The sequence below is a fragment of the Arabidopsis thaliana genome, chromosome 5, assembly GCF_000001735.4.
Source record: "Arabidopsis thaliana chromosome 5, partial sequence".
NCBI classification, from domain to species: Eukaryota; Viridiplantae; Streptophyta; class Magnoliopsida; order Brassicales; family Brassicaceae; genus Arabidopsis; species Arabidopsis thaliana.
Window position 1 is genome coordinate 24,422,508 of NC_003076.8, and position 12,930 is coordinate 24,435,437.

The 12,930-nt window shown below is 36.7% G+C and overlaps 3 protein-coding genes across 3 annotated transcripts; 2 read left to right on the plus strand and 1 right to left on the minus strand.

The window, feature by feature from the left end:
• Nucleotides 1-178: 178 nt before the first annotated feature.
• AT5G60730 (Anion-transporting ATPase) lies at nucleotides 179-3,033 on the plus strand. Its single transcript, NM_125466.4, has 11 exons — nucleotides 179-469; nucleotides 954-1,165; nucleotides 1,249-1,311; nucleotides 1,392-1,493; nucleotides 1,589-1,663; nucleotides 1,741-1,809; nucleotides 1,898-1,963; nucleotides 2,058-2,135; nucleotides 2,213-2,311; nucleotides 2,446-2,580; nucleotides 2,708-3,033. Exons 1-11 carry the CDS (start codon nucleotides 331-333, stop codon nucleotides 2,843-2,845), a joined length of 1,176 nt encoding a protein of 391 aa, NP_200881.2. The 5' UTR covers nucleotides 179-330; the 3' UTR covers nucleotides 2,846-3,033.
• On the minus strand, nucleotides 2,948-7,906 carry ABCG28 (ABC transporter family protein). Its single transcript, NM_125467.5, has 14 exons — nucleotides 7,536-7,906; nucleotides 7,388-7,464; nucleotides 7,031-7,306; nucleotides 6,878-6,941; nucleotides 6,652-6,798; nucleotides 6,532-6,566; nucleotides 6,355-6,428; nucleotides 5,368-6,269; nucleotides 5,000-5,296; nucleotides 4,418-4,918; nucleotides 4,189-4,337; nucleotides 3,818-4,107; nucleotides 3,578-3,711; nucleotides 2,948-3,473 (listed from the first exon to the last, which is right to left on the minus strand). Exons 1-14 carry the CDS (start codon nucleotides 7,760-7,762, stop codon nucleotides 3,317-3,319), a joined length of 3,330 nt encoding a protein of 1,109 aa, NP_200882.4. The 5' UTR covers nucleotides 7,763-7,906; the 3' UTR covers nucleotides 2,948-3,316.
• Nucleotides 7,907-8,322: 416 nt separating this feature from the next.
• Nucleotides 8,323-10,887, plus strand: AT5G60750 (CAAX amino terminal protease family protein). The gene is made up of 4 exons (NM_125468.3): nucleotides 8,323-8,726; nucleotides 9,061-9,198; nucleotides 9,579-9,650; nucleotides 10,021-10,887. The coding sequence occupies exons 1-4, from the start codon at nucleotides 8,565-8,567 to the stop codon at nucleotides 10,690-10,692; spliced, it is 1,044 nt and encodes a 347-aa protein (NP_568928.1). The 5' UTR covers nucleotides 8,323-8,564; the 3' UTR covers nucleotides 10,693-10,887.
• Nucleotides 10,888-12,930: the final 2,043 nt, after the last annotated feature.

Genomic DNA, 12,930 nt, shown 5'->3' on the forward strand with positions numbered 1-12,930 from the left:
GGGCTTTTTGTGAAACTTTATTTTACCTTTTTAATTTATTTTGGCCAAAATGAATTGAATAAGCAGTTTTTCTTCAAATTTGAAAGAACAATTTTCATATTTGAAAGTTAAAATTTTCATTTACAAAGTGATTACTCAAATTTTAACATATTTTTATTTTATACTAATAGTAAAAAAAAAAGAAAAAAAATAATTTATGAAAAATAATTTATTTCCTAAAACCCTCGCAAAGCCCTTCTTCCGTCGCCGGCTCCGTCCAAAACAGAGTGATTCTTACTTCTTCGATTATCCGGGAAAAGTTCATCCCTTTTTTCTATTCTGAATTCTTCAATGGCGGCTTTACTTCTCCTCAATCGTGTTTCTCGAAGTACTAGCTCAATCTCTCTCCACCGGGTCGCAGGAACTCTGGGTTTCAATTCCTTCAATGCTCAAATTCACGGTGACAGAATCTCCGGAACACTCTTTCGAGGTAGCCCCTTGTTGCTCTCTCTGCAAAAAAATTCAAACTTTATGACATTTCTTCATCACCGTCTCTTCTCTTTTGTTTAGCTAGAATTTTCTCCGCAGAGTTGACTATGGTTTTCAGATCCATTTTTGGTTTGAGTTTTGGACTTGACTCTTACTATTGTAAGAACTCTCGTTAATTGGGAACGTTATTAATTGCAAATATCTGATCTTTGTGTCCTCTTGGAGTGATGACATGACTTCAAGATTCTCTGTGGAGTTGAAAGATGAGAACTTTACTGATTGGTGAATAGATGAGTTGTGGTTTATCATGAGAAACATGTAGTTGAATATGTAAATAAATTGCTGTTTGGATCACATAATGAAGAGTAAGCTATGTTCACCTTGCTCTGTAGCCTGTTGAACTGTGATTTTATCCACGGAAGCAAGTGATTCTGCATATAGAAAGTTCTGTCATTTGATATTTGGTTTCTTGTTTGTTTGTGTAGTGAGATCATTAGCTACTCTTGCTGAAGGAGCTTCTCATTTTAATGAGATGGTATCTGTGAATCAGCGGAAGTATTATCTTCTGGGTGGTAAAGGAGGTGTTGGGAAAACGAGCTGTGCTGCTTCTCTTGCGGTTAAGTTTGCTAGCCACGGTCATCCTACCATTGTGGTTTCTACTGACCCTGCTCACTCCTTGAGCGATTCTTTTTCCCAGGTATCAATTTTTTATTTGGTTCTCTATGTTTTCGCTTGGATTATGTTTTCAGGCATCAGCTAATCTCTTGTTTTGAAATCCAGGACTTGTCAGGAGGAGTCCTAAAGCCCGTTCAAGGTGTTGATTCTCCACTTCTTGCTCTTGAGGTGATTAAAAAACTACTTGTCTCTGCAAACTCCGGGATACCTTACATATGTTGCTGAGTTTTCTTCTCATGTTGAAACAGATCACACCTGAGATAATGAAGGACGAGATAAAACGTCAGACGGGCGATAAAAGTGTGAAAAATATGATGGATAGCATGGGGCTCGGAATGTTTGCCGGCGAGGTTCATTTTCCTTTTCTCTCTTGTTGATTTTCCAAGCCTCCATTATGATTGGAAAACTTCATTTATGTCTTACCTGTGTTGTTCATTTTTGGTAGTTAGGGGACTTAAATCTTGAAGATATGCTCAACGCTGCCTCTCCTGGTATTGACGAAATAGCAGCTATTTCCAAGGCACTTATCCCTCTCAGAATTCCCCTGAAAAGTGAAAACTATTCATGTTAATTACTAATGTTGAGATCTCATTCCAGGTTCTTCAATTTATGGAGGCACCAGAATACAGTAGGTTCACTCGTATAGTTTTTGATACTGCTCCCACGGTTAGTTATTTTGTTTCTTTCTAATTTGTACGGCTCCTAGAGTATGATGCGTTTGTTAATCTGATTGATTCCAAATAATTTCTTGCAGGGGCATACTCTGCGGCTTCTTTCCCTCCCAGACTTCTATGATTCATCCATTAGCAAAATAACTAAGGTTTGAGGATGAAATATAGCCTTTGGTTGTGGCTTGCTTACACAATTGATATGTTTAGGGTACTTGTTTCTAACTGGATTGTTTGATTATTCAGCTCAAGAAGAAAATCACTGCAGCAGCTTCAGCCTTTAAGTTGGTCTTTGGCAAAAAAGAGATACAACAAAAAGAACTTGTAAGTATAGGTTTTCCCTTGAACCATTACTTCCCCTTCACCTTCTTTCAAATTTTGAACATTCATTGCTTTAACAGCCTAACGAGTTAGATCAACTGAAAGAGAGGATGGAGAAAGTTCGAAATGTTTTCCGTGATGTGGACACTACCGAGTTTGTTATTGTAACCATCCCAACGGTAACACCATTCTTTTACTTGTTCCTAAAGATCATTAATTTGTATTAAGAAGAACACCTGGCTTGGAAATTATCTTCTTGGAATCCTGGGTACATTTGGTTACATATTCACTTGGCTATTATATTTCCCTTTAGGTTATGGCAATAAACGAGTCTTCAAGGTTACATGCATCTTTAAGAAAAGAAAATGTGCCAGTCCACCGGCTTATTGTTAATCAGCTTCTACCTCAATCTGAATCCGATTGCAAATTTTGCTCAATAAGACGAAAGGTATCTACAAACTCTCTGCAAGCAAAAGTTACTGAAACTTTTGATTTTAATTCAGTATCTGTTTAGTATATACTATAGGCATAGCCATTGCTTGTGACTTAATGTGATATGGTTGTTGATGTTTCAGGAACAAACGCGTGTGCTTGGACTTATTCAGAATGATACAGAACTTTCGGGGTTAAAATTGATCCAATCGCCATTGCTAGACGCAGAGATAAGAGGGGTTCCCGCACTTAAGTTCATGGGTGATCTCATTTGGAAATAAGATTTTTTTTTTTCAACTTTCGTTTCCAGTGCATAACAATAAGTTAAATTCTTTTGCTGTCCTAAGATCTAAAAAGTCTTGCTGATGAGATTAAACAAAATACCAATGTTATTAACTTTAAGCAAAGAAAGTAATGGAAGTTCTTGAAGGTTTCTCATTGCTTCTTCTATATGCTTCTACATTTTTACTTGGTGTATAAAACAGAATCGATACGAAACAGGTGATAATCTATGTTATATCTAAAGCAAAAGAAAGATGTACAACACGAAGAATTACAGGTAGGAAACTCTTAAACTCTGATGATGGAACTACCTATGAACAGCGTAACAGGGCTATTATCTTCTGCAAACGATGTGTTCTTTCTTGTAAAACCTTTGTGATTTCTCTATGTCCTCTATAGGGAAGAAATTGGTATTTTCGAGTTTTCCCAGATTTGCAGGTATAGAAGGAAGAGGTTATGGGAACGTAAAGCTACTTCTTTTGGAAAGTTACCATACAAAAGAAAGCTGCACAGCGGCTCAAGATACCGGTTAATGTCAGGAAGACGAGGCAACGAGGGAAGTGCTTGATGTTATATCCATTCTCCATCAGTGATCCACACCGAGTGATAAGCCAAACTCCTTTATATCTGAAATATATACGGAAGAGTAAGCAAGATGGTCTAAACTCTAAAGACTGCAGATATATGCGTTGCAATGCAGTTTTATAACAGGGAGAGATCAAGTTTGCAACCTTTGAGCGTTTGATACCACAAATGCTTCTAGAGCCCATCTCGTGTAGCACAACTCTGAGATTGAATCTACGATTTTGTTGTCGTTTGTACTGGTGGCAATTAGAGTCAGAACCACTGGAAGTAACACTGACCACTGCACAAAGAAAATGAGGAAGAGATGTTTTTTTGGGTCAAGAAGTGAAACAGAGCTTTCTAGTCCGAGTCTTTGGTTCTATCAACAGCATTGATGAGACACTTACTAGTTGAGCTGGACCAGGTTCGAAAAGTATGGCCAGGGTATAAGCTATACCAGTCACACAGTATACAAGACAGATGAGGACAACATAATTGTCTGTAACTGTTGATCTTGGATTGTTGAAGAAGTAGAACATGGATAGATAAACAAGCGGCTTAACGATGGTGTTGAAGTGATCAACTGTGTCTTTCGCTAGGAAGTAAGCCAGGCTGCTCATTCCGGCTCGGCTTTCTCTCCAATAGTGTAGTTTATCCAGAGAGAAAGATCTTAATGCAGTAATCTTACACAAGAGAGCTGAAAAAAACAAAAAATTGTTGCCAGAATAGATGAAAGAAGCAAAGTTGTTGTCAAAATAGCTTGAAAGTTTCTACTTACAAACAGCAATAACTGTATATGTATATCCCATGGCACCAAACGTTTCATCGCTCACTTTAGCAAGCGTTCCTAAGCAGATACCAGCAAGTAAAAGTATTAGGTAATCTACAGCTAGTGTCCTTGCTTCTCGTAGTCTTTGTTTACCTAACCTGCAAAGCAAACACATCGAGGTTAAGAAAAGGATTCTCTGTGAATCGATTGATTTTGCAAGTATTTGGAAGGGATCTACCTTCCTAAGAAGTATCTGTATTGCTGATACACACCAGGAACTTCTCTTTCGGATAAGTCACCTGAACTACTGAAGTTATTCTGCAAGTTATCTTTCTTGATTTCAACATTTGCCTTGACATCTTGCCAGAACTCTCCAGCGAAAGATGTTCCGTCATCTCCTACAACGCTCCCGTGAGCGCTTCCTCCATGAGCAGAGTTCTCACCGGAAGCAGAAGAAGCCATCCCTTCAATGCTTTTAAGCATGTCCATAGGAACTGGATACCCATTATGAAGCATCCATCTAACTGGAAGCTGCTTATAAGTAACTCCTGAACTTGTGCTTGGCTTTAGTATACCTTCCAATATGTCAATGTAGTAATCAGGCGGATTCACACGTTCAGGGACAACGATCCCGAGACTTGAGAAGTATTCTTCAACTTTCTTGACTGGTCCTTGATAACATATTAGTCCACCTTTTGCTAGAAGTATCAGATCGTCAAACATCCGAAAAAGAGTATAGCTGCAGAGAGAGAGGATAAAATGAGAATAAGATCTAATAGTCTCTTTAGTATTAACAAATGGGAGAGTAAATATGTTGAACCTGGGTTGGTGGACAACCATACATATGTTTACTCCTTCAAGAGCTTCACGACGTAAAGCTCTGAGAAGTAACTGAGAAGATGAACTGTCAAGGCCTGAAGTTGGTTCATCTAATATCAGAAGTGATGGTTCCATCACCATTTCAAGACCCACATTGACTCTTTTCCTCTGACCTCCTGATATTCCTCTCTTTTCCACAGTCCCTACAAGAGAGTCTCGAACATGTTGCAGGCCAAGTGACTCAATGACTCTTTCCACAACTAAAACTTTCTCCGGCTTTGGGAGATCTGCAGGCAACCTGTATGCAGTGACCAATGAGATTATGCATACAGTTGAATAAGATTTTCATTAAGCAAAAAAGTAGCTAACCTGCATCTTGCGCTGAACCAAAGATTTTCCTCCACTGTTAAGTTTCCATGGACTATGTCATCTTGAGGTACAAAACCTATAATCTTCTTGTAGGATTGAATTGATTCAACCTTGCCGTTTACGAGAATCATTCCAGTCATGATGCAACCTGGTGCTTTGCCTGTCAAAGCTGTTAGGAAAGTTGTTTTCCCGGCTCCAGAAGGACCCATCACAGCAGAAACACGTCCAGGTGATAGTTTTCCGGTCACACATCTCATAAGATGTTTGTTTTTTCCTTTTAAAGTAATTGAAAGATCTTTAAAAGCAACTTCAATCATAGGTCTCTTTCTTATATCAATATCATTAGCCATAGAGATAACTCCAGAGAAAGTCAAGTTCTTGTTCTGCTCCTGCATTGCTTTTTCCTTTTCAATCTGGCCATAAGCGTACCTGAACATCTGGCTCTGTGTATGCAAGGCCTTGCCTTTTGGAGCATGTTTTTTAATGTTTTTATCACCAATCTCAAGATTAAACCCTTCAGGATCTTCAGGGTTTTGTTCAATGTCATGTAACATCTCTGTTAGTTTGTTCTTCTCCTTTTTCTTTCCCTTTTTAGTGTCTGAGCTGCTTCCTAGCATTGGTGGTAAAGCAGCATCTGATCCAGGTTTTGCTTGGCTTAAACCTCTCATCAAATCAGGCTGTTTCATAGATTTCCTCCTCGAAAATGTTCGAGAAAACGATTGTTGCAGCTCGGTTGCATGCTTCTTTGCAATATCTTTGGCAGATTTCCATTTCTCTCGCGATTGCGAATCACGCACACTCTGCACTGCTTTTTCTCTGGATTTTGCCTGCCTTCTTTCTCTCGTTGCAAGCACTTGATCAGAGCAGTTGTATAAGATTATGAGCAAGAAACCTAGCCCGGCCTACACAGTACAATAACCAAGGGTCAAATGATCAGAAATAACCAACAAAATAGATGAAACTAAGGAGAGATCAATTATGACTCACGAAAAGCATGATTCCATATGCTGTGATATTCTGATTTGTTGATCTTGGATTACACGTTGCCAACTTAAAACAATCTGCAAAATATTCATCAGAGAAAAGACACCGTAAGTTCTTTGCTTCTCCTTCTTTATCTCTGATATAACAAGTAGTGTTGTTTGGACAAAATACATCACTTACTCAGTTCTGCAGTAGAACCTGTCCTGCAGTAATGTCTGGAGAAAACAAAAGATTAGTCTACCTGATTAGAGAAAGATGAATCTTCAAAGAAAGTAATGAAAATCATTCTTAGTTAGTTACCCTTTAGTACAAGGAAGCTTGTCGATAGTGGAAGGACAAAAGGATCCAGCTGAACAGAAAACTTCACTACTACTACCAATATCAGCCCAAATATCAGCTCCACCACAAGTATGATTTGGCTGACCAGAAGGAAGCTGGTAATGATATCTGCAAAAACAATAATCCTGCAGCAATCTTACCATATGTTCAAGACAAACTTAGAAAAATGAGCAAAAACAAGACTTACGGGTCGCATAATCCTGTTGTTCTGTTCAGATTAGCTTCTGGACAATAAGCTCCCAAAGGACAAGCTTCACATCATAGTGAGGAAACAACATTAGAAATGGATCAACAACCGAATCTTTCATCGTTTCTGAATGTTTAAAGGAGGTTAACTTACGGATCATGCAGGTGATACCACGAGGGCAGAAGAAACCTGCGCAACAAGGCGCACATTGCTGAGTTCTAACAGGAACATTCTTGTCGTCTTTAAGGTCAACTTTCACATCTTTAGCAGTACGACAAGCCCATCCAGGCTCACATCCAGACATCCATGAAGATAGATTGCAGTTCTTGTTCGGTTTCAAGTAATTAGTAGCTCTCTTTGCACCTCCTAATAATCCATTGAAGTATATTCTCACTTCTGCAGCCGTACATATCCTCTGCATCATGTCACCTATTCTCAAACCAAAAACATCAGCAAAATTAAAATATTATTTCGGCTTCTGTCAATGAAACAGAGGATGTATAAATATACCTTTTGTGGTTTTACCACATGCGTTTAAGAAATCTGGCTTTGTAGAGAAATTAAAGGCTTCGTTATAATCTTCTTTTCTGAAACAAAGACAATAACATAAACATCTTCAATGCTATAGGATAAAGGTTAATGCCATTTTGAAACTAACACATTGGTAATGCAGAATCCGAGCTCTCTTTTGATGTCATCCTCAAAAACTTCGGTGAGATTCGATATTTTGTCGAAAACGAATTGGTTATAGAGACGATTAGCCGCGGGATTATCCAAGCTTCTATCTTCTTGACAAATCACTCTTTCTTGCTGAAGAATCAACACGATAAACACGAAGAACAATGGAACAAAATTCCCTGGAAAATATGAATTTCTCCTTCCCATCCCTGAAAATTTTCCAAGAAAACAACGTTGCAAAGAATTGTCTTGAGATCAGGATGGATCAAGGAGACATTAGACAATTGAAGGAGACAGAAAGAGAGAATTAGGGTTTGTTTGTTTTTTCTTTTTTTCTTTTTCTTTTTGGGGAGAGAGAGATTGTTGTGTATCTTGAGAGTCAAGAAATGGATGAGAGGAAGGCATGGCGATATATGAGGAGGAAAGAGACGAAAACAGATTTTAATTTGACCGTTTGACTTTCTCTAACTCGTGTCATGGTAATAGATTCTTCACCAAGGAATCATACTATGTAATTTACAGTTAAGGCTCTGTATTTTGATAATGTTTCTACTGTGACCTCTATAGTTTTGACATTTTTGGTGCAATATGTCAAATAGAAAAGATTTGTTTTTCTGAAAAATATAAAAATAAATTTACCAATGTGTTCTGAAGGCAATTCAGCTATAAACTATAAAAGGATAATGAACAAATTGGTTTATTCATCAATAAATTGGTTTATTTTGGTTTAAACATCGGTTTTGTTCGATGGTCCGGTTAAGACGGATTGTTAATTATTGTCGTTGAAAATTCAACAACTTTTTTTTGGTGAGAAAAACTGAAAGACACAAAATCAGTCACGAAAACCCCCAAATCCACAGATTAATTAGGGTTTTCGATTTCTCTGATGAAACTGAGAAGAATCTCTCATTAGGGTTCTTCATTCTTCAGAGGGATTTCTCATATCTCTCTCATTGAGCTTGCTAAAGCTGAAATCTGAGTTTGAAATTGGAATTCAGATTCCCATCCCATGTTGACCTCTTCTTGCTCTTCTTCGTCTCTCCTCTGCCATCGCCCAGCTCTCTCTAGTTCGCGTTCCAAGTTTAGGGTTCCTTGTCGAACTGTTTTCTCTCCTGCTCTTACCAAGATTTCCCCTTTAACTGCTTCTTCACCTTCTAAGTCCGCCAAGCATGTACGCTTCTTTCTTCTTTTCTCTGTTTATATTCAAAAGTATGAAACTTTGAATTGAAAAAGAGACTTTGGTGTTTGAATTGTGTTGAAATTGAGGAATCTTGGATTCGAATAGCACTGTGGATTCAGTTTATTTACGAAAGAGAGTGCTTTTTGATAAGGATTTGCTTGGATTACTAGTAGTTTTAGAAATTTGTGGTTTCTTGAGGTTTTAGTAATCTTGTGACTTCTTTATTGTAAGAATTCAATATTTGTATTGATGCAGTGTCAAATGGTTAATGGAAGAATCGGTAGTTTGTCTCCAATGTATTAAACTTTGGGGCTATTTTCTGCAGAAATGGAAGATTTTGTGTTTTAGAAATGAAGATTCTGCTCCCGAGAATCCGGAGCATTTTGTGCCTGAGGAATTAGTTAAGCCAGATCAAGATTCTCCATGTACAGATAAAACAGATTGGAAGGCAACTTTTCAAAAGGTAAAGATCTATGGACGTTACTGGATACTTGTACAGTTGAAGAAGAACTACCTTCTGTCTCTGTTTTAGTCTGACAAACCGGTTTTGATATTAGGGTCTAGACTCTAGAGGTTAGGACTGCAGCAGAATCTTATATTTGTCAATAAACTGTTATGTATATATCCATTATCCACTCTTTGTTTTTTTTTGTTTACTAGTGAAAAATAAGAATTTGAGGTTTCTTTTGATCTGGAAATGTGCCATACAAATTGATGAGGCTTTCTATTTACTAAATGTGATGGCAAAAATGCAAATAAGGAAACTCTCACAAAGGCTTATCGATCTTGTGTTCAACCTATTATTATTGGGTCTAAAAAGCACTTTGTTTCGTTGGTTTTCAGGCTGCAGATGCAGTTTTGAAGGCCATTGGGACTCGTTGGAAGGTACCATGGACTGTCGAGACCATTGTGCAGGTACCTACATCTTAATGTTACTTAACCTCTTTTGTATTACCGTATCATATTCATAACTTTTACACAAGAACATTATTGAAACCTATATAGAAATTTTACGGGATTATCTGATAAGAGTGTATTATGGATATTGAGTCTGTGTAAGACGTAGTTTTTGAATGTATAGACATTTAAACGTGGGCTAATATCCTTGACTTAGTAACTAGGGACTACAAGATAACATCAAGCTAATAGTATTATAGATGCTTTGGTTCATACAAAAGATGCAAAACAAACAGTAATGAGAAATGAGTTATATACCAAAGCTTTCAGTTATTTCCTTGGTTAATCCTGCGATAATCTGCCATGCCCCTAACATACACTTTTTCAGGTAATGCTTCTGTGGGTAGCCGCTTTCTGGTTCATTGGTTCATGGATGATCCCATTCATGGCTCATATATCAGGTTTCCACAAAGAATCCCTAACATTTAGAGGCCAAGCTTTGTTCAGTCTGATAACCGATGTAACAGAAGGCCTAGCCGGGATTGCTATCCTCCACCGTTGCCTCTCCATGTTCCGTCCACTTGCAAGTGATTGGTTCCGCTTTACCCTTAAAGGAAACTGGCAACTAGATGTTATCATAGGCTGTTTCATGTTCCCTTTCGTTAACCGGCTCTCCCAATTAAACCTAAACCTCTTGCCACTCCCACCAACCTCAAGTCCAGTCTCACTCTCAAGTGTCGAGCAGTCTATAATGGCTAGAGACCCTGTGGCAATGGCACTGTATGCAGTTGTAGTATCAATTTGTGCACCGGTTTGGGAAGAGATAGTGTTCAGAGGGTTCTTGTTACCGTCTCTAACTAGGTACATGCCAGTTTGGTGTGCGATTCTTGTGAGTTCGATTGCATTTGCTTTGGCACATTTCAATGTGCAGAGGATGTTACCATTGGTGTTCCTTGGAGTGGTATTGGGTTTGATATTCGCAAGGTCAAGGAACTTGTTACCTTCAATGCTGTTGCATAGCTTGTGGAACGGCTTTGTATTCATGGAATTGATGCGATGATGACTATCTTTTGTAGGTGTCTTGTTTCTTATTCTTCTTGTAATTGATTCAAAGTATGATGTTAGCTTTTATTTTTTTATAATAAATGGACAGTTCAATTGTACAAAGATAAAACCAAAAAAGGTCAAAAAGAAATTCTAATTTTACAACTTCAGAAAGTTGAATATGATTGGTCCAAAAATAAAATAAAGCCGGTTATACTTTGATTCGTCTTTTCAAAATTCTTTTTCAAGCTTTTTCTATCGATTGGACTAAGCTTATATCTTGAATTCTTGATGGATATGGAGGAAATGATACGAAACGACATCAACACACACATGTATAAACAAGAAGTGCATGTCAATAAAGTTATATGACTTTCTCAATTAAGGTGGTAATATGAATTATCCGGCCCTTGAGCTCAATTAAGGCCAACAAATTCTTCTTCGACCTCTAATTCAGTTTGCTAATACTGACAAACTCAAATCCATATCACTGTTAACTTTTTACTAAGATTTTTCCACTTATCGTTAAAGGTTGAGATATTTAAATATCTTTCTTCCTCTTTCCTACAGATAAATTCGATTAGTATTTATATAAATATATCAGGTTACACAATACACATGTTCAGGAGCTTATATTATTCTTTATACAGCCTTTTAATCCTTTTGTTAACAACTTTTTGTTTCGTAGTGAAAGATTTAAATAACTTGGTCTTCCCAATTGTTCCGAGTCTATATATTAAGTTTTGGTTAACCTTTAAGTACACTATAGAAATCACTTTTGGCTGCTATTTATTTGCATATTTCTTCTATCCAATAAGTAAACATATTTTAAAAATCTAGAGAGACTCGAGCCTCGAACATCGATTTCCTCAGGATCACCGGGAATGTCTAATTCTGTTAGCCGAAGTCATCGCCGTCAAATCAGACATATTAATGGTCAACATATATTACTTGGTCAAACCTTCCATTCATGTGTAATATATGGTTACATGCACATGTTGGTTGGTTAGCTAAAATGCCCACTCACATATAAATATTGCAAGTCGTATAAATAATCTAGGATCAAGATTGTGGTCCTTTCTTTATTTAATCTCATAAAGTTTCCTAGATCGATTTCTAGATAGTGACCAAATATATAAGATAAGTTGATTGATTGTATTCTTACTTGGCTGCTTGTGAATGTACATCAAACTGAAATATTTTCATATATATCGAATCATGCATTTTTAATAATTTAAAGAGAGTTAGGTTATAGATCTCATGATATATTGGAGAATCGCTTATAATATATAACATATAAAGCTAAAGACTAGGGTTATTAACTTATTATCACTTTTTGGTTACTATCAAAACTGAAATCATATAAGACATGCAAATGACTGTTTATTGAAATGCAGTTTGTTTTGTTCAAATAAAATTACATTATGACAAATGATATGTTAATGTATAGTTTTTTTTTCCTTTTTGGTTCAAAAATATGTATTTTGTGGATTTGAACATGGGTGGTAGTGGTAGCACAATAACAATATTACCACAAACCATTGGTTTAGAAGACCTTTTGCAGTCTCTCATTGGGATGATTTGGCATCTTCTTTTAATTATTTATTTACGATCGACTATAAAGAGATTGGTTGTTTTTAAAAAAAAATTAGATTGGTTGTTAATGCTTTGGTTTTGCGAAAAGATGTGATTGCCTCTTTGGCACTAGGCTGTTGAAACATATAAATTTATTTGAACTTTTTTAAAAGGAAAAATTCAGCAGAGAAAAATAAAATAGAAAAGATGAAGATCAAGTCAAAGTGAAAATGAAGATAAAGTCCGTGAAGCAGTCTTCGTAAATTAATCACTCTTATATGTGTAATTTGCGTGTCTATATAACATAAGACACATATATTGACGGACTGAAAATATTTATCGGCTAACTTCATTACAATTTAGAAAACTGCATTTCAATCTAAGAATACTAAGAAGATTATTCATATATATTCTCGGAGTTGTGCTACCAATTTCTTTACTATCTTATGGAACCCAAGTCAGCTAGAGGTTAGCCGGTTATGAAATATCATATCTTTAGTATCTCTAACAATTTGGCATTAATCCCTTTTTTATATATCTCTAGTAAAAAAAGCAGCCAATTTGAGTATTTAATTTTATGGTGGGCGTAACAATCAAAGAAGAATCTAGTTGGCCATTAGCAACCAAACCAGGAAAAATAAAAAAGAATTTCAGTTGTTTCATAGTAATATGATCTGTT